This window comes from Formica exsecta, unplaced genomic scaffold, assembly GCF_003651465.1.
Source record: "Formica exsecta isolate Colony F162 unplaced genomic scaffold, ASM365146v1 scaffold21, whole genome shotgun sequence".
Lineage (NCBI taxonomy): Eukaryota > Metazoa > Arthropoda > Insecta > Hymenoptera > Formicidae > Formica > Formica exsecta.
Window position 1 is genome coordinate 2,591,148 of NW_021849398.1, and position 21,110 is coordinate 2,612,257.

At 42.8% G+C, this 21,110-nt stretch overlaps 1 protein-coding gene across 1 annotated transcript in view; it reads right to left on the reverse strand.

Moving 5' to 3' along the window:
• The window catches only part of LOC115234945 (paired box pox-neuro protein), a 23,651-nt gene extending 8,069 nt beyond the window's left edge, over positions 1-15,582 (reverse strand). The window contains exons 1-3 of the mRNA XM_029806370.1: positions 14,346-15,582; positions 9,983-10,020; positions 2,738-2,958 (exon numbers count right to left, since the gene is read on the reverse strand). Of these exons, the coding sequence (XP_029662230.1) occupies positions 2,738-2,958; positions 9,983-9,995 (234 nt within the window). The 5' untranslated portion in view covers positions 9,996-10,020; positions 14,346-15,582. The remainder of the gene's footprint in view (positions 1-2,737; positions 2,959-9,982; positions 10,021-14,345) is intronic.
• Positions 15,583-21,110: the final 5,528 nt, after the last annotated feature.

Sequence of the window (21,110 nt, forward strand, 5' to 3'; positions counted from 1 at the left end):
GGGGTAAACGGGACGATGCGTATTCCGCGTCGAGGCGTTATCCGCGTGTCATATGTATTATATGGGAGGGAGAAACTTGGCGATTTTTTTCCTCAACGTTCCACTTTATTACTGCTTTGACGCGGCCCGTGCATTTTTCATGAGACAATTTTCTCTGTCATGCCGCCGACCCATTATCCAGACGCGTATCGCATTGACGCGCGCGCGTACGAGAGAGTGAGAGAGAGAGAGAGAGAGAGAGAGAGAGAGATAACGAAGAGAAAGTGCGGACATGCCTCGAAAATGTTACGTACCCGGTACCCGGGGTAACACGTGTAGATTCGCCGATAGTCGGTCGATTAATTTCGCGGGATCGCACGCTAAATTGCATCGCACGACGTGCCGAGACGGGAGAGATCGTGTGTACCGCATGTATATACACATGTTTTATATATTACACATCTCGCGCTCTCGAAAGCGAATTTAATTAAACGCCGCTTCGATCGGAGATTCTATTGCGAATCCATCCGTGATGCGCGCTTCGAAATAAAACGCACGGCGAATTTGACGCGCGCGAAGCGGCTTCATCCGTTACCGATGAGGGGCAATATCGTGGGATATGCGGCGAGAGAGCGCGGAAAGTCGTAATAACAGACTCAAAATGGGAAGCAACGTAATCTTGACAGGGCACGTTCATCTTACGTTACTCAGCAGTAAAATCGGAACGTTCTCCTCTTGATGGAAATCGACGTGATGGAAGGAATGGGGGATTGGGGGAACGGTTAAATGTCAGTTCTTCAAGATTCGACGAGTTAATACTGCCAGGCAATCAAAGGGTTTACCTAGTAGCCATTATTTAATTATCGGCATAATTTTAAGAGAGCCACTTATGGACGAGCGGAATAGTGACGAGCCACCAAGCCGGTTATCTAACGATCATCTCGAGAGGAGATCTTTTGTGCGGACGACAGGCGGGAGGGCGGGTGTGCGTTGCAAGGCGAGAAGCTCGATTCTTTGTGCGCGAACTTACTTCTCGACGACGATATTTCTTTCTAATTTCTCACTCAAATTGCCGCTATTTTGTCGCAAAAGAAAGAAGAAAAAGAAAAAAAGAGAAAAGGAATGGGCCGATCGCAGAGGACGGTTAAGAAAGACTTCGGGACTTCAGGAGCCACGTATTAAACGCGCGATCGTTATTTCGCCATGAGACTATTTTGACATACGTAAAATAAAACCGAGCCGCCGGTAATGGCGGATGATGACTATCGTTTACATGCGCGCGTAATCGGTTCCCGCATAGCCGGAATTTAAATGCCTCTTCAAAGCTCCTACGGCGGGCCACGTTCCCCTCTCTCTCTTTCTCTCTGATTTCTCTCGCCGGTGCATCAAATTCGAACTTGAGGAAGGTCGACGCACGCCGACGCGCGCAGCATTATTAAAATAAATTCATTAAGCCGAAACGCGCTTACGGAGTAACACTGCACGGTTGGCGCATCGTAAGAAATTCCCAGTGCATGCACACCGTGCAATTATATTGTCATTAGCGGCATCGTGTATGTGCGCGATACATCGCCTCTGTATTGGTGCAGCTTCGCGATGCGCACCCGGGGGGGGGGGGCGAAATTGGCGTTCTCGGGAGAGACCGAACGTGGGACACGCGTGGTAAAAACTGCGACTCGTCGTTAAATTTCGCGACGGAGAGAGAGCGCGATTTTTGCGAGTTAAAATCGCACGAGTGCGATTTTATCGTCTTTTACGATCGATGACAATTTCGCGAAATTCATTTCGAGCGCGAATTCGCGTAAAAAGGGTGGCGAGAAGCGGTCTCTTTTCGGATATCGATCGATAAGGAATTGATTAATATTCCAAGAGGGCGTCGTTCGATGCGCTAAGCTAAGTCAGCGATATGTTGTCAGCGAGAAAACACGTGCCAAAAAGGCCATGAAATTATGTAAATGCCGAGTCGTGCAAGGTGTTTGGATAATTGCACGTACGGTCAAAACGCAGCCCTTACTTGAAATCACATCAGGAATGCTGAACGCGCGACTTTGCGCGTGGAGAAGAGAGGGAGAGAAGGGAAGAGGGATGGGAAACGACCCCTCATCAGTGGCATCGCCCGCTAACGCATCTCGGATGCGCGCGATCGAGCTCGTTTTCACGTGTTTTTGCAATACTACCGACATTAATCTTTTTCCGAACTGTGCGCTCTCACCGTGCACTTTATGCTGAATGTCCGATTGTTATTTTTCCGAGAAATTTTATTTTAAAAGTTCGGCATTTAATCAAATTTCTTTCAAGAGTACATTGATTTTAATATAGTATTTTTGTTAAATTCTCTCTGATTTTACCTTGCATTTTTCAATTAAAAATTCTAGAAAATTTTGAGCATATATATGACATTTTCTTTACAATTTTTTTTTTTCTAGATTCGACGTTTTTACTATAAAGTTCTATGCTTTTTAAATAAAAGTCTGGCCTAAATTTTTGACGTTTTATAAAATAGGCTAATTTCTCAAAAAAAAAAAGAATGTTATATATATATATATATATATATATATATAAAGTGTTGGAAAATTTGTGTTTTTTTGTTAAAAAATGTGCCGGTTAAAATTTTCGTGTTAAATATTTAATAGATTCATCATATATTAATTTAACATATTGCTGTTGTATTAATTGAACTCAAATCTTTAATTATTAAAACAAGTGAAAAAAGATATATAATATACACATTTTGCTAAAAATGATAATGAGATCTTACCTTCGTCTTGCTTCCGCCAATGCTGCCAGGCCGGATACTTCCCGTCTCGTAGAATCTCGTGAGTATCTTGGAGACGCAGCCGTGGGACACGAGTAGCTGCCGCGAAATGTCGCACGGCCTGACGCCGACCATGGCGAGCTGCACGATCCTCTGGCGCACGCAGTCCGGCAACGGTCTGCCGTTCACAAAAACGCCGCCTAATTGATTTACCCCGGCTTGTCCTGAAACAGTCGATCGCGATTACACCGGTTAATAAAGCGAAATAACGATAACGCGCCGATAAAGGAGCCGGAGTCTGCGACATCAAGCTGCAAATTCGAGATTTCGCGGCCAAAGGTACCGCGAAAGGTGTTTATCGATTTAGGGGACGGACAAGTCGGAAATATCCGCTAATAGCGCGCTCGCGATCGTCCGGGAAGGTCGGCAGGTGCATTTTTTGGCATGCGGTCCTGGCTAGCCCTCTAATGACATCGTTACGACGAATATCACGGAAAGGACCTTCCCTCCCTACCCTTCCATCCGTCCTTTCTGTTGGCAAAGGCAAAGACGTGTCATTATTTTCTGTAATATTAGGAAGGAGATCGTGTATAGCGATTTCACAGCGAAATCCCGACGACTCCTTACTCCTCGAGGCTCATTTGTAATTAACGTGGAATCAGGTGAGCATTTCGCTGCTCTTATGCAACCTGAATTACGAGACAAACATATTAAGTGTTCGTTAACATATACGACAACTCTTGTCTCGACACTTATGGGCATACGCTTTTTACGAAATGTGTTTTATTTATTTCGCGTGTAAAGACATCGCGTAAATTATTTCCTGTTTATGCGCGATTATTATATCGCCAAAAGTTTCTTCAAAAATTTCTTCAAGTGTTTCCAAATGTATAATTAGATGATATCTATTCCCTTTTACTGTTAAACAACTTTCTGTTTAATAAAACTTCGAGGTTCCGGAACCTAATAAAATTAACATAACGTTCTGACGAGAAGATCTTGGATGTTTAGACTCATCGCAGATATTGACAAGAGAATCCGGATGACAGTCGTTTTAGAGATGTAGCTCTCGTCTTTTTTTTTTTTTTATATTTACACGTCCATAAAATCTTTAATCACGTAATTCGTACTCACCGGCTTATTGCAATGTGCAGATTTAAATGACAGTAGGTGGCAAATTATTTATGTATTACACGCATTTCTACGATACGTACGTTTTGTATAAATCAATTGACGCGCGCGGCTCAAGATTTTATAAAATCGAAATTATTCCACGAACGGTATCGTAAAATTGTAATGCCAAGCTCGTCTCATGTGAATAAAAACGATCACCGACCGATCGATCACCGATTTTATGTCCGCTATAAAGAGAATGAGCGCTTAAACGATTCGCAAGTTTGACGCGCATCAAAAGGCGAATAATATTTAAGTTGTACGATAGTTTCTGTTTATTTTTTTGGGCATGCAAATTACATGAAATCGTCACCTAGAAAAACAAGAAACAAATTGTCGAATCAAAGCCGCGTCATAAATCTTGATTGCGAAAAAAGTCTTCGATTCGCGATCACTCGGTAATTCGTATCGTGACTCTTAGTTGATGGCATAATTATTACACGCGATTCACGTAATAATTCTATGGAGATTTCTGTCAATTAATATTTAATTGGTATCTATTACTGTTCTTTAATTACAGAAATTGATTTGTTTTCTAATGTATCAAGAATTATAGAGATTTATTATTAACTAATATAAATATTATGATTAATAAATATTATTATTAATATTAATATTAGTAAGAAAAAGGACGCGAGAGCAATCTTCCGCGGTTACGACCTACATCGATAAACCGAGGAAATATATAATCGTCGGTCAGATATATAAATTTAACGAATAATAACACGTAATGGGGATAATGGGGTTTTATTCCTCGGCGATTATTCTCGACGTAACTGAGATGAAGCCTGAGAGGGGCCTGACACATAAGCGGCGTTACTAACGACGATCCTTTCCCCCCCTTGAAGGAATATAAAAAGAATAGAAAAAGGCTGCGAAAACATTAAATGCCACGGGCAACCTATATAAATCGAGCCACGCGCCTTCACGTAGAAGACGGATGCACGAGAACGAACTGTGCGCGCCGGAGGACGATCGCTAATTATCATCCGCGCCGGCTAATTATGTCATTACCAGCACCGATCACCGACGCCGACAGCATCGGACCGGACCGGCTCGAGAAATAATGATCCGAGGACCAAAGAAAAGATTTTCGTCAATCTTTTCCACTGCCATTACGTTCGGATTCCTCGAATCCCGCGGGTTTTATTTAGCGCTTTACCAACTAATTGACGGACGATCGCCAAGTATATTCCCGCGATGATTCTTACTTCTCGATGAGACTTTCATGCTCTGGAATAATCGAAAGACCAAACGCGATTATAGTCGCGTAATGTCGACTTTCGTGTCTGCGAAAGTTATCCGGTTTAAGAAGACACAGTCTACAATTTACATGAAACTTATTTTTAAAATCACTCATTGAAAGATCTCACATACAAGATCACTTTTGGTTTTTTTTCTCGAATAAAATTATATTTTCTCTTACTTAAATTTATTTTCTCATTAGTCATTGCGACTAATGAGAAAATTAAGATTGGATATAAGTGGCCGTTGAAATAAACGTAATCACCGCAAAAGAACTATTATGTTCCAGACACAAAATTACGAAACGCCGCTTTTATAATTTTATAACGTCGCGAGTGTACGTGACACTCGCAGCATTATGGTCGTACGAGGTAGAAATTGCTGATAATAACCATCAGTCGAAGGTGTGACGGATTGTCCTTATTGGATAATTTAAGGGTCTCTCGATTGGCGTGACAGGAACACATCGGTAAGACTGCGACTCATTTTCGGGGAAGAACTTATTACGCTTCCAGCTGTAATACGCGTGTCACGTGCTCGTATACGTATTTTAATTACATTATCAATTATGCTACAAATATCTAATGCCATATACAAAAGATTTTTTCTATCGATAAATAAATATTATATGATATATTTAATCGCGCGTTGGCAGAATGCTATTTTATATACATTTCCTACTTTATACATTCTACTAAATTAATAATTTTTTTTCGACGATTCTCGAGTAATCGATTAATTATTTGTCCCTTAATGTCTTCCATTCGCTCTGCCGAGCTCAATCTGTGACGCGATTGCACGAAGATTATACACGCTATGCGTTTCGGACGGATGTGACGTGACGCGAAGCGACTGACGCACAGCGGGCCAAATTATTATTACGGCAAAAACCGGCCGAAATGTCTTTATCTAAGTGCAAATCTGGATCCGGCGGATCCGTCGAAATAATGGAACTGCGCGTTAACGGCGTGGCTTCTGGCTTCGCGCATTGTAAGTAACACAGTCCACTCGTTTATGCGAAACAAAAACGCACGCGCCAACATCGAAATACCGGAAACGGCAATCCGCAAAACGGCCAAAGTCGAGAGACGGACACGGGGATGGAGAGTGTAGAATTAGAAAAAAAAAAGATGAAATGCGCTATAAATTTTGATGCGAACATGACCGCGAGACGCGCGGTTCAAGTAACTGTTTTCTGCACTAACGGGACGTTTGCAACAATTAAAAGCGCGATAAACCGCGCGCTTGTCGTAAACGGCGAATCGAATGTCGAAAGGATCTATTTCGGATCGTTAAATATATAAATGCGCATTCAAGAAATATATATTACGCTTACTACCGCTTTGCCGACTCGATGAGTATCTTGGGAATTTTACGTTTATGCGAAATATATATCCCAAGTTTCCAGAATTATCTTCTTCTTTTCTTCACTTTTATCAACAGGAAAATTATTTATAGATAAATAATAAATTTTCCGTAAGTAATTAATTATGATTAAACTTGAATAAAAACATTTTTATGTTTGCATTTGCAATGTTTGCACTACGAATGCAGTGTTTACACAAAGACCATCGAAAGATGATTTTTTTCAAGTTTCTGCTTTTTTCATTGTTTCGAGATTATTTTTTTTTTGTACGTCTTATCAGAATTAAATAAAATTGGCGTAATTTAGTTTGTTATTTAATTACTCATATCAGATTTATTTCGTTATTTTTTTCAAATGGATAAAGGGTTTTGAAGTTATTTTTAAAAATCATCAACAAAACATGATTTTTCGAAGTTTATTAGCTATAACTTTTTCAACGAAGCGTTTCCGGACTTATGTTTATCGGAACTTTCTTGTTCCAAATTCAATTTTCTATAAGATCCTGAAGTTTCATTGACCTGACCTGGAACACCCTATATACATATAAACGTCTTTTAGAGATTCTGTGAACCTGGGTATTTTTTAAGAGTATCTATCAATATGTAAGAAAAGATATGACTTTCATCTTTTCTGAAACGCCAGTTAATTTGTGAGACGCGCTGTTGTATTTGACTTTGATTAAACCTTTCATCGATACTATGGTGATTCTATTAATGGAAATTAAAAAGATTTTATGAGCCGGAACGCTGAGACTCATACATAATTCTGCACCAATCAACTATTTCGACACTGTTTTTTTGAATTGACACGATTTCACCTTGATTCTTGATTCATCGTTGACGGTAGACAGCTTGTTAGATCATTAATTATAATAAAATAATAAAATAGTTTAGAATTTCTTATCATTTTGGTTACACGCATGTTACACTATCCTACTCATTTTCTTAGAAAGAAAGTGTCAAGTCTCGATTTACACATATCTGTTTTTATTGCAGACATATTTAATATAAATGAATACGTTTATATATAATGTAAATTTTTAATTTTTCTTTGACTTTAATTTTTCGATTCATGTATCATTATTACTTTCCGATCAAAAAATCACGATTACCTTATATTATTGTTATATTAAAAGTTATGATTATAAGTTATTAATATTAAGTTATTAATTTTTACATAATGCCTTCTTATCTTTCTGCTCATCTTTTTCCAGCAAAGTACACAAATTGTCGAGAGCATAGGGTACTTTTGAGAGATACTTTCGCGAGTGCATAAAAGAACATCTCTCCGCATATAATACTGGCTTAGCTTAGAATTAGCCGGCTAATGCGATCGCCAACAACGATCCCTATCGCGCTGGCCATTTAAGGCCCTAACCAAACTCTACACCTGCCTACCTGTAATCATGATACGCGACCATGCCAACGCATTTTTTTCTCTCCGACAAGAGCGAGCACGTCGCATCGAGAATCGCGATGCCATCGTTTCGAATCAATGCCGAATAGCGTGTCTCACGAATCGACACGTATAGGTCGCTCTTCAAGTCGTTTGCTATCGGCGATCCGTCATCATCTGTCTTAAAAGAATACACGGGAACGAGATAGCCGTAAATGGGAATGTATTAAGATGCTTAACTACGACGGCTATTATTAAGCGTTTATCGCTCTAATGATTATCTGCGGCTTGAATGTTCCTGATAATTAAAAGGTAACATATGTAATGAGTTCACTGATCATTAAAAGGTAACGTTGAAACTGCGAAGATGCACTTTAGGGATTCTGATAACATCGTCTAATAATAATAGTATCTGTATATGATATGTGATATATGATCTCTATAATTTGCTCCCAATTTTCCGATCTAATTCTCTTATAATTATATTTCTTATAAATATATCTCTTATAATTTTCCGATATATGTACAAAAACATGAGTTTCAAAACTGATTTATTCGCACGATTCGTAAGTAAAAAATCGTTATACACATTAAAATGTTTTTTCTTTCAAGATTTCGCTACAATTTGTTAAAAATATTGTTACAAGTGATTTAAGAAAGCTGTCAACAATTTCTTTATTGCAAATTGTTTGGCAAGATTCACGTTGGTGATATTAATCAACATTTCTACTTATAATAGACTGATAGCTAAAGAATATACTTTCTTCAATTTCGAAAATTTCTCGTTAGTATCTCATCGAAGGAAGGAAAGATTGATCGATCGATCGGAATTCAGGCAGGATTCTTGATACGAACATCACGGCCAGGTCAAGGAGGGGAGGGCGAGACGGGAAATTGTAATTAAACTCGTTTAATAATAGACCCGTACATTCTCGGTATATTTGATCCATGTTGTAAAATTCTACGTTAATTACTGTCAAATTGCCTTCTAAATCGTAATTTAGCCTCGAGTCTACCAGAGTAAGCGAGAAGAAGGATTTTTACGTAGAGAGAAAGAAAGAGAAGAAGAGAAGGGAGAAATTTTAATTTTCACTACACGTGATTTTGTGAAAGAGGTTGTCCTGTGATCTCGCCGACGCGACGGTAGCTGACCCCGTCCCGAGGAAACCATAACGATGTGTTACATTCCCTCTCGCATAAATCAGGAAGCGACGCCGGACGAATCGTGGGATTGGCTATTTAGCAAACCGGCCAGTCGACGGTCAGCGCGATGTCTTTCTCGTAAAAAAATTAGCATACTAGCTATTTGTATACTACTGGGATTTAACTCGAGATTTAACCCCTCTGGCTGCGTCTCACGTAATGCTGCTTTCTCGAAAATTTCCATTAAGACGCATTTGACAGAGAAACGCATCTACTCAATTACGAATTTATTGTCTAAATTTATATCATTTCTATAATAATAGAGTTTATGAAAAATGACAATGTAGTGCAAATAAATGACAAATTTTAACTGATTATATTAGTTTACAAGGTTTTGCGCCAGAACATTTGAACACTGTTTCTAGGGTAATTTTCAAGCTGAAAACAAATCTGTTATTAAAAAATTTTTATCGAGTCCGATGTTCGAGATTTACCAAAAGTTATTTTTACGATATATAGCGAATTTTTTATTAAATTTAGAAAACAAATTAAAAATGTTGAACATTACATTTTTGTTACACGTCCGCACAATATTTTCGTGAACAAACGGTGATATAATACAATGAAATTGTAAGGCAAACCGTAATATTGCTAATTTGCCATATCTAAAAAATTTGACCCGATGAAATTTTTCTGACGACAGATTTAAACTCAGCGCTTCAAAATATATTTAAAAAATTCATGGTTCCATTTCTGGCATTAAAAAAAAGTGTGAAATTTATAAAACTAGTATTATTTACTTAAAATGTCGCTTGATTTTGACTACAGAGAATTCTCTCAAGCCCGACCAGAGAGACGCGGTTTATTTTCTGATGAAGGAATGAAATTTCAAATGCAAAGGATCTCAAGAACGGATATGTACTCACCGGTGTGCGGCATGTCGACGACGAGCAATCACGTCAATCTGAAACAGAGCAAGTACAGAGCTCTTTAAGACTCTCAACGGCGAACTGTAAGTCATATAGTGCAACATGAAACGTATATACAGCGCGCATCGCGCCGTATATTAAATCCTTGCGAGCACGTACATATATGCGCGCGCGTGTTACACCGTGCGACGTATTATAGAGTATAGCGGGAGTATAGCCTTCGCCATTAATGAATTTAAATGTATTCAAAGGGCGCGCTTGACGCTTGACATGGCAACCCTTAAATATGCAACCGTACCGATAAGCGAAAGCGCGGCAAAATATTGCCGCCGGTGGTCGCCGACCGTGACTCTCATTCCCGAACAGATCGTCAAGATCGGCGACCGGCTCCTCGCCCTCTCCCCCTCCATCGCGACAACTTCATTTTCATATTTTCGTTTCGCAGTTTTTTCGCCGCATAAATTGGCAATTTCGCTGATGGTCGTTTTCACATTCTTCTTTTCCATCGTCCATAACATTCGCAATCGATCCCATTGACATTTCGTTCCTCGATCGATGTATATATATGTCTAACCCCATGGCTGTCGCAGCGACAGAGGGTAGAAATCGCTATCTCGAGTTTGAGAACTGCGCGTCGGACAGAAGCGGAGCGAGCGGAAAACTACGTGGAATGCGTGCGTAGCGTAGCGGGTGGCGTGTACTTTGTGATGCAAATTAATGCACGATTACCGAATCACCCCTTGCTCCACCCCTGCACGACCACCGCGACTCCTTCGCTCTCGCCGACTACCCTCCTCCGCCTCTCCTCGCACAGGTGTGTATGTACGTGTCTTATTTGTGTAAAGCGTGTACGGCGCAGCGGGGACGTTGGTGTACGTGTAATAAGGTACGATCCGCCTTCACCCCCGTGACTCGATGCTTACCCCGGCATTAGGTCTGGTTACACGCTCGCTCCCCGGCCTCTAATCTGATGTAACTATTACATACGTTACGCGGTATCCATATAGTCGAAATGGCTATGCGCCGCACGGAGCCTCGACGAAAACTCATTTCTTCATCCGCGGTGTCCTTGCGATACTCTACTTTCTGGCTAATTGCTAATTTGCATCGCTTCGCGATCGAGAACACTATTGTTTTTTTTTTTCTCTCCAATCTGGCAAAATACTTTCTAATTAGTCTCATTTATCGTTATTTCTCCATAAATGATGAATTAAAGTATTATATAAACTATTAAAAATGCAAAAAAAGATGTATCGCGGTGAGTCTCCAATTTTTATGAAAAGAAAAGTCGATTACATGCGGGAGAATGATAACAACGAGGGATAGCTTTTTGTCGCGAAAGTACAGGTGGTTCTTTTGGCTCGTCGACGATGCGCGTATGGCAATCGCATCGACAAAGATAAAGTCTGTTGTAATGAGAATTGAGTGATTATTATAAATCAAACGTACCCGCGGCTACAGCGAGCCGGAGAGCCGTCGCGTTTCTCGCGTGCCTTCTGTGTTTTGCCGATGTTACTCTTGCAAACACGTGTCCCGCCCTTTTCCTTTCCTTCTTCCATCTTTCGCTCTTCTCGCGGACCTAAACGCATGCAAACGTTGCAAACACGCGTCGTGCTCTCGACATTTGTACGCGGATCTTTATTCTCTCGCATTACCCGTAAAAAAACATAAAAACTCCTAATACTTTCTTATATTATAAAAATATCTATTTCCATCGTCTCAAACGTGAAAAAGAAATTCCTTTCCGATAATTAAATTCCTTTCCTTACAACTGGAAACTCTATAAAAGTCAGAGAAATTATACATCCTGTCAATTAAGAAAAAAAAAAGCGTACTTAAAGATTAATACGAGAAATCTCGATTATGGACATTTCCCATCGATTCGTAGAAGCCTTCCGGCAACGCCGAGAACAACACGAGTCGATTTGAGAACCGCGACGCCGCGGTAAATCGCCAGTATAAGGTCACGCTTTTACGTGTAAGCCCTAAGCGAAATCTAGTTTTTGTTTATTCATTAGGCTACCCCGCGCTTTAAGTGGTATGTGGAGGAAGGCTGCCTCGCCGCAGCGGCGACGGTGGTGCAGGACGGGGGAGGAAGGAGGGGGAGGGCGGTGGAAAGGGGGGTGGACCGCCGTATCACCGATACGCCACCAGCCATAAAAATCTGAATATATTAGGCCTACATGTGCACGACATCTCGCTCGGATCGTGAACACGTTACCCGCGATAATCTACGCTCGTTTCCAGCACACTTTGCACGTTTATGCGTATACCCTACCGGCGGCTACCGTACGCGAGTACGCGGGTTTTATCTCTCTTCTCGGCGTCGTCTTCCTCTACCGCTACCAATTCTCGAATCGAATCATCCTGTATCAATTAAGGATCGTTTTATTATTATTCCGATTCGCCGCACCGCTCTCGATCCGGAANGGGATTTCTTTTGTTCCTGGGAAAAGTCAAGGAATTCTCATGAAATTTTATTGCAAGTCGGGAAATTTTTAAACAAATTTTTTCTATCATCATTTTTCTCTTATATCGTAAGCAGTTGAAAGCATTAAAAAGCGCATACGATAAAGCAACTTATTTTAAAAGTTGCACCAAGAAAATCTTTAAAATATTCTTTTTACCTGGAATTTTGAACAAAAATATCTGGATAATCAGGGAATTTTTTTACAAGATTCGAGTAGAGGGACACTCTGGGTATACAAGTTACGAGTATGTTACGTATTAAGCTGCCAATTGCCTTTCTCACTATACTTGCTCGACAAATTCTATTCTACGCGCATTTTACTTTGATATCCATTTAATAAATTTCATATATGCGTAATCTCGAGAAAATTAAATCGATTTCCGAGCGCGAACTTTACGTGCGCTTTATCCACGATAATGTTCAAGGTTAACATTACCGTTGCATAAATGCATTCGCATTTAATCTTTCGCAAATAACGTAGCGCCAAAATAATCTCGATGCGCAAACGGGGCATGCCGATCCTTGAATTTAGGATTTTTTTCCAGTTACGCGTCCAAATGGCCGAGCGGATAAGCTTCCGAGAGCACGGTAAGAAAGATCGTCGAGAAGGAAGGAGACCGAGAGGAGGGGAGGGACGGGTAATTAGAATAATTCGGGCCGCCGTGGTTCACGCCACCCGGACGAATTTGCATTTTAAATGAAGCGATGGCGTGCCAGGGGCCCCACCGTGCCGCCGAGAGAAGAAAAGGAGAGAGAGAACGAGTGCGGTAGAACTCTGTGCTTTATAGGGAACTTTAATATTTATCGCTTATATCCTCCGACCGCGAATATAAGTATATGTATATATCCGCCTTTTCCTTCCTCGGCCACCACCGCAGTCACGGGGTAAGGGGAGGGGGGGGGGGGGCCCTCGCTCATGTTCATGTCGAAGCATAGCCCCGCTGATTTCCTTCTCGATTCTCCTCCCTTCTCGTCCCTTCCTCCTTCCTTCCCCGTCAGATCATTATCGCGTAATTAGCGCCACTGATTTTCACGTTGCGTCATCGACACGCACATGCACGACGATAATTTTACAATTTTAATTTGTTCAAACGCGACACACATTATTCTCCGGAGACGATTTCTCGCTATCGATCTCTGTCGGAGTCGCCACGGATATTTTTTTTTTTTTTAAATTCCTATACAGATAATCCTACACGGGACAGGTATCGATAAGTATCGAATATCGAAAACTCCCGATGCAAGATACCGCGAGGGGAGTACAAACGTCGCTCGTGCACGTGCGCCGCGGGCGCAAAACTGCGTTCGAGAATGTCATCTATTTAGGTCAGATTATTATCGTGAACAAACGCCATAAACGACGAATATACTTTCTGCTCGTAAAATAACATACTTTTCCACTAATCCGTAAAGAATAATCGTAAAGCGTGCTAGCTCGCGACACACGTATCCGACTCGGGAGATATATGCTTGAAGAAGAAAGTTTAAAAAAAATTTAAGCCACCCGCACAAAAAAAAAAGAAGAAATAAAAGAGCTGAAAGTATCATCGATTATAGCAAACAGTTGAGGGAGCAGAATTAATCGCGGATCGCGGACGCGCCAGCGTATATGTTACAGCTGTAGGGATGAGTTTTTCTCGATACGCAAGCGACACGTATCGACGTTTATGAAAGTCGACGTTGAGATACACCGGGTGTAACGCGATAGGTACCGATCGTATAACGAGATCGAGGCGGATCGGTCTGTCTAATTGGCAAGAAACTTGACGGATAATTTATTTATCGAACCGGATGGCCACAATCGTACGCGGAAAAGGTCCGTCACGGTGTGCTCTTGCGAAGAAATAAAAAAAGGGGGCGCTTCCCCCCCCCCCCCCCCCCCCTACGTACCTGTTGACTTTTTTATGATATCGGCCCGTAGTTCTCCTTCAGCTTTCGAGTGGCATTCGCTCTTCTCGAGGACCCGAGAAGTTTTCGTCCTAGCTCCGTTCTCTTACTTCGGTCCTCTTCCTCTGCCGTCGTTTCAATTTAGCTCGCGTCGAAATGGATACTGATGATACAACGTCATGTTTTGCCGTACGTCGAGAGTCCTGGCGAGACGATTCGTCGAAACGCTTCGTCCTGGCGTGCGTCGCGTGCTCGACTCACGCAGGAAATGACTTCGCTTTCACGGCAATGAGACGTGGACGTGACACGAAAGCCGGAAAGACGGAAAGAGATAGATAAAAAAAGAGCGAGAGAAGGAGGCCGACTATGTATAATAGTACACCCACGAGTACACGTCAGATGACAACATGAAGGTCTTTCTCTCAACGACCACCTTCCGCTGTGCGAACCGATGATCTGCTCTTTATCTCCGTACGCTTCCTTCCGTCGTTCGTTCCCTATTCTTATTCCGCTCCGATACCCGCGCGGAAACGTGCAGTCGACTGTCCTTGATGAAGTCGCGAGATGGACGTTGCTCCTTTATTCGGAGTCATAACGATCGTCGAACGCACGTATACGTTCGAATCCTTTAATGATCCGATCAATCGTGAAAATCTTGATCATTCCTTCGATAGAATCGCGTTCGTAATTAATTGCACAGTCGTAAATATATTGTAATCTCATCGGGAATAGTCTCGTCGATCGTTGCCGTCCCAATCGTCGACAAAATATTGAGATTTCCGCTTGAGTAAAACTTCCGTCTTCACGTTAATGTTCTCTTCCACTTCCACTCGATTGGAGACTCACTGGTAACCACGCGTTCAACTTCCGACTTCTCGGAGAAGAGATTGTAGTCCCGCCGTTTCCTCGGCTTCTTCCTCCTCTTCTCGGCAAGCCGGTGCTTCCAGCCTCGTTACTCGTGCCGCAGAGCACGTGCAGCTACTCCAGGTAGTCAGCGGAGTGGCAAAGTCCGCGCGACGCGAGGGCAAACTCGCGGTGGAGACCGCAAACTGCGGTCGGTCGGCCGGCCCGGCGAACGCGCTCGCGAGGAGAAGGACGTACGTCAGCGAGGCAGTCGGTGAGGCAGAGGTAAGAGGGAGAACTGTGCCTGGACAGGCACAGGTACCGACGAGCGGAATACGGCAAGGGCGCGAGAGCGCAGCGAGAGATATACGCGGGCGTCCGTGCGTGCGCGCGCGCGCGCGCGCAGCAGAAAAAGAGAGAGAAGGAGAGGAAGCGAGAGAGAAGGAGATAGATAGATAGATAGAGAAAGAGAGAGAGAGAGAGAAAGAGAGGCGGTCAGGACAGGATGATGTGGACCACGCGGAGGACACGGCGTGTCTGAAGTGGGCTCGGCCCGCAAACGGGGGTTACGGGCTTTGCTTTCGGTCAGGTCCCCCGTACCCTCTGCCACCGCCTGTACTCGTGTCTACTCCTGGTTCGGTCGTACGCGTCGTGTGTGTACGCCGCGGCAAGGAAGAGAGAGAGAGAGAGAGAGAGAGAAAGAATGCAAGGGAGAGAGACCGAGAAACGAATCGAGAGGGAGAGAACGAGAATGAGAAAGGGGGAAGGGGAGACAGAAGGTGACGGTAGCGTGTCGTCGCGTGCTGGATGTTGCATCGGGCAGGTCCGCGTGGCCTGTGACTCGTGGCCCGTGGCCCGGGTTGTGCCCACGGATGGAGAGCGGCCCGTGGCCCCCGCCAAAAGGTAGATAGAGAAAGAGAGAGAGAGAGAGAGAGACGGCAAGATTGGAGGGGTTGACTCGCCCGAGGAAAAAAAGAGAGCCAGGGGGTGGGCGGACAAAACGCGTTTCTCTCTCGTCCTGCTACTCCGACGTGCCTTCTCCTCGTCGAAGCTCCTCCGTAGAGGAGCTCTACCTCTTTTATCTTCTTTTAATTTCCCTCCCTCTCTTCGGCGGTTTTTTACTCGCTCTCTCGCGCGAGGGTAGTTTCTTTTGCGATCATGTGCTCGCCATTACTAGCTTCTCATTTAAATCAGCCGTATTTTTTTTTTTCCAACGCATACACGCGCAAGAGCTGTTATGCGTGACAATTACATCTTCACACAGCGCGCGTGCGTGTTACGTCGAAAGTTTTTTCAACACTTTGAAACTTCTCCACTGTGACACGCACGCGAATGTACGGGATCCGCACGAGCCGCGCTCGGATATAATGCGCCAATTTTTAACCGAATACATTAAAGCAATTTATATATACGCGTTCTGTTAAAAGAGTACACACTCTTATACGTTTGATATTTTTTCTCTTTCACACATTTTTTTCAATCATGCGCATTCGAATCCGCGTGTCCGGTCCTAAATTTTACTCGTTGAATGTAAGGGTGACGTTCAATGTCAATAGGACACGGAACGGACGGCGGACAGCGTTTAGCGGTCCTTTGTCTCTCGTTCGCGAAACACGCAAAAGACGTTTGTAAGGCGAGAGGTTGCGTAATACTCGCAATCCCTTTGAGGAAGACGTAACCGGGCTGTGTGTCGGGACACGCGAGAATCTGTACAATCGGTAGTTCCCGATGAGTTCCACGAAGATCAAAGTACGTGATCGCTTCGCGCGGTCGCAATCTGCGTCAGTCCTTGGCTGAGTTCTTACGCAAGAGGCGTGCGTTTGTCTCTCTCTCCTTCTCTCTTTCTTTCTCGACAATTATACGCTTGAAAACCCTTGTCTCGTGCGAGTCTCAGCACCGCCGTTTTCAAACGATTTGCCTCGAAATACCGGGCAATCCGCGAAATGCCGGGTTCGATACATCGGGTTCGGCCTCTCGGAATCTACATCGATCACGAAGGACGCGAAGGTCGGCAATGAACGGGGTACGATTCGAAAGGTTCCATCGAGCCGAGAAAAATGGTAATTTGCAGGTATACATCGCGAATATTAGTTTGGAGCCGGTATTCGCGTGCTACTTCTCGTCCTCGTCCCTCCCGTGCTCTCGTTTCGCTCCCTTCTATGTAGATCACGTTTACGTATATAACAAACGTAACGCGTTCATGTTTAAAAAAATATCTCTTCGCGTAGAGACGAACAGAACTTTCGAATATGTATCTTGACGGGAAAGAATTAATTCCTCGGGATGATTTAGCATATCGCGTTTAATGTATAGAGCGCCGCGAGCTTTGTTTAATATATAGAGTGTCGAATGACAAATAAACACGAGGGTAACCACCGTGCTCGGTTCATGTAACGACTCCCCACGGAGTGATTGTGCGACCCCCTGACTCCCGATATATTCTTGTATATGAGGATATCCTCTTCTCCCTTGACGTCGGCGCAGGTTGCGCTTCTTCACGGATCATCGCCCATTAACCATCACTGTTTCCGACCCGTTGATTCAAATGTTACGTCGATGGATTCTGAAATACCTCTGTTTAACCGCTTTATCTATTTTTAGCTCCAATTCTCTCGCGATGAACACGTCGCGGAAAAAGGAATCGATTCTATTAAAGTTAATACCGACCAATCTATCCACGTGCAAGTTTTTATTTTTCGAAAAGCAAATCAACGGCGGATCCACTGTGTGCGTCGAGATATCGTCAACGCCCTTTGTTTGTCCGCGCGGAAGCCGTTATAAAACGGAAAGAGGACGACGAAATTTGGGCGATTATTATTACTTAGCCGCAGGTACACACCACAGAACGGAAACTAGGATACGAAATTACGTTACCGCGCGTTACCTTATCAGATTCGACGTAATAGCGGCGAGGGACAACCCCCTTAACGAGCAAAAGATCAGATCATTACGACAAATTAATTTATGGTCGTCGCGCGGAATATTCCAAGGAGGAAGGCGTATCTGACTCCTGGTCTTGAGTATGTGTGACATCCAGAACAGGTGAGCATTTTCAACCCTCGATACATCCTCATCGCGTCCGCTTGGGCTTACCTGACGAATTTCGGTTTTCGCCATCGGCGTATTTAGGTCGCTATTCTTCGCTATTCTATATTGTAAACAGCATAATCCGGTTTTACTCGGCCTTTCTTTTCACTAACGCAATCATGTGAGACCTTGCGACACGCGATCTTGATTAACTTATTTTGTTCAATGATATATTTTATTTAAAAAAATAAATAAATAACGCAGAGATGCCTGCGAGTGGAAAAGACTTTTGTTTCTTTTGCTCTTCTCGATGATGATCTCGTCTAAAATATACAGCTGCCGCTACTATCGATCCATCAAAGATCCAAAGATTTCAAAGATATTAGGAACGCGGCCCTTCTCTTTCGTTGACCTAGAGAGAAATTGTCTCTTTTTTTACGGCTTAACACACCGCAGATTTCACGGCTGCGGCACCTCGATCAAATATTAATCTCATGGATGAAATTGTAATTTATGGAGAGGCGACGAAGAGAATATGAGGAATCTAAGAAAAAAAATTGTGCGCAAGGTGCACCTACCATTTTTCTAAGAGGATATTAGGACGGAGCAGGTAGCCCGGGGTATTTTCGCGCTTCTCCAAGATGCGACGAAATGTTTAAGCATCAGCTCTCTCTCTCTCTTCTCTTGTTTTCAGATGCTAATAATTTATCTACAAAGCTGTGAGACGTCGCAAGATTATTCGCGCGTTTTCGTTGATAACCGGTTTGCGTAAAAGATGTCACATCGAGTAAATTATCATTCGCGAATATAATCTTTAATTTTTGCCATTTTTCGTCGATATCGCACATTATATTCGTCGTATCAACGGATATGGCTGGCGGCTGGATTAAATTGTTACGTCCACCCTCTTCCACTTACTTACCCCGTCCGTCAGATATCGAATTCCGGTCGAAGCTGCCTGAAGCAGCGTCGATTCCCAGAGTCGTAGGATCGATGACCAACGTGCACCCTCCGTCCTTCGCCCCCTAATCGAGCCCTGGTCGCGCGCCCCGCAGCTCTCTTAACGACGGATGATAGTATCGCGCGGTCTGAGTGGCCCGATGACACCCGCGCTGATACACCCCGGCCCTGTCATTGGTCAGCCCCGCCGGATGGATGGTATTAGAGGGTTTCACCGATTGGCGGCCTCTTTGGAACGCCCAGGAAGGATGCGCAGCTGCCAGGACATGCGTAATCCGTCGGCTTGATCGACGTCGAGGGAGTATAACGCGCGACGTAACGATTATTTCCATAGTATGCACCACCACATTTTACCACCACCGTTCCTTCCCTATAGACGACACTTGACGTTCTGCGATTGTCGCCGCCTTTCTCGTCCCTTCAACGTAACGCAACTAACGTTGAATTCCAGCGAATCGATTTGAGTTAAATCTACGCCGTTCAAAAATTAATTGAGATACCGTCACATCTAGAAATGTGATGGTACATCCTTCACGTCAGACAATTCATGATCGGTTTATAGACAAGGATAAAATATTTATCTCGCGATAGATATATACGAGTGCTCGATCGAGTCGCGAGTCGCTTTATAAAAATCATCGTATCAACGGGTATCACGGAGGTGCTGCAGGTGCTGTTCAAATGTCACGTAAATGCGTGAAAGAAATCTTTGTCATTCAGACGCACAGGTTCGGAGAAACCCAGATGCTCGGAGCTACGAGCAGTGAATTTCGATAATTGCAAGCAATTGCTTAAAATCGTAGCAGGTGCCAATAATGAGCGATACTTCGTCGATTTGTAACGGCAGTGTACAAGAAATTCGTCTTATTTATCTCGTCGTTTTTCAAAGCATCACTCTAAAGAGCTGTAGGGCGAAACGCGTTCATCAATCGCTAACAAAAACTATCTGTATACCTGAACATTTTGCTGTATTTTTTTAAAGTATATTTGAAAAAATTATATCATTTGAGGAAGAATACAATTTTTTGACAAGAGGATAGTTTAATCAATGCTGTTTGTTCCGAATCAAATTATTCAATATTTTGCCAGAGTTTATAATAATTGATCGTATAGTTCTTTTATAATAAATTCACGATATAAGCGCAAAGCGAATTCTTCCTTTAGGAACGAACAGAACGAAAGCGAGGTATCCAGAGGCAAGGTAGCGGAATGATAAAAAGGACGAGGGCAGGCCCTTCTCGCCGATTACCGGTAACCGTGTGCCAGAAAACGGATGCAAAAACAAATGCGGACGGTGCTTAATGTAACACCTCGCACCTAAAGAGAATCAGCCGCGTCGTTATATATTATACTATCCCGAAATTGTCGAGCGAGATAAGAGATAATGAAACGCGCGCATTTATCGCGAGAAATTACATTGCTGTTACCTGCAATGTTTGCTGCCGCTGATTGTTCGGAATATTAAGATTATTTCGCTACCGCGGGTTACGGATGTTTCCTGAAATCAGTAAATTGTTGAACAAAATTTTTTCACTACTTATTTTAAGAACGATTGATTAAACAGATAATTTTTAAATTTGAAAAATTTATATTTTTTTTAATTCTAACAGCTACGCTATATGTCAAAAGAGATGATGCAACGCAAGGCAAAGAAATTTTATTTAATATTAATCACTACTGGATTCTTTCAGTAGCCAACAAGGCCAAGAGGGACGAGCGGCCATCGATCTTTCTCGACCGTGTCTAATCGTAAGTAATCTAGCGCGTTTTTGGTGATTTTAGGAAGGCCTTAATAGCTTCGGAGGGATAGCAGCTATTTTTCAAAAAATAGATAGAACGCATAAAGCCACATCCGCTCACACTTGCGTTTAAATGTGTATAAGCAACTTAAAATAAATAATGAAAAGTTATAGGAAACACAGGAGAGAGAGAGAGAGA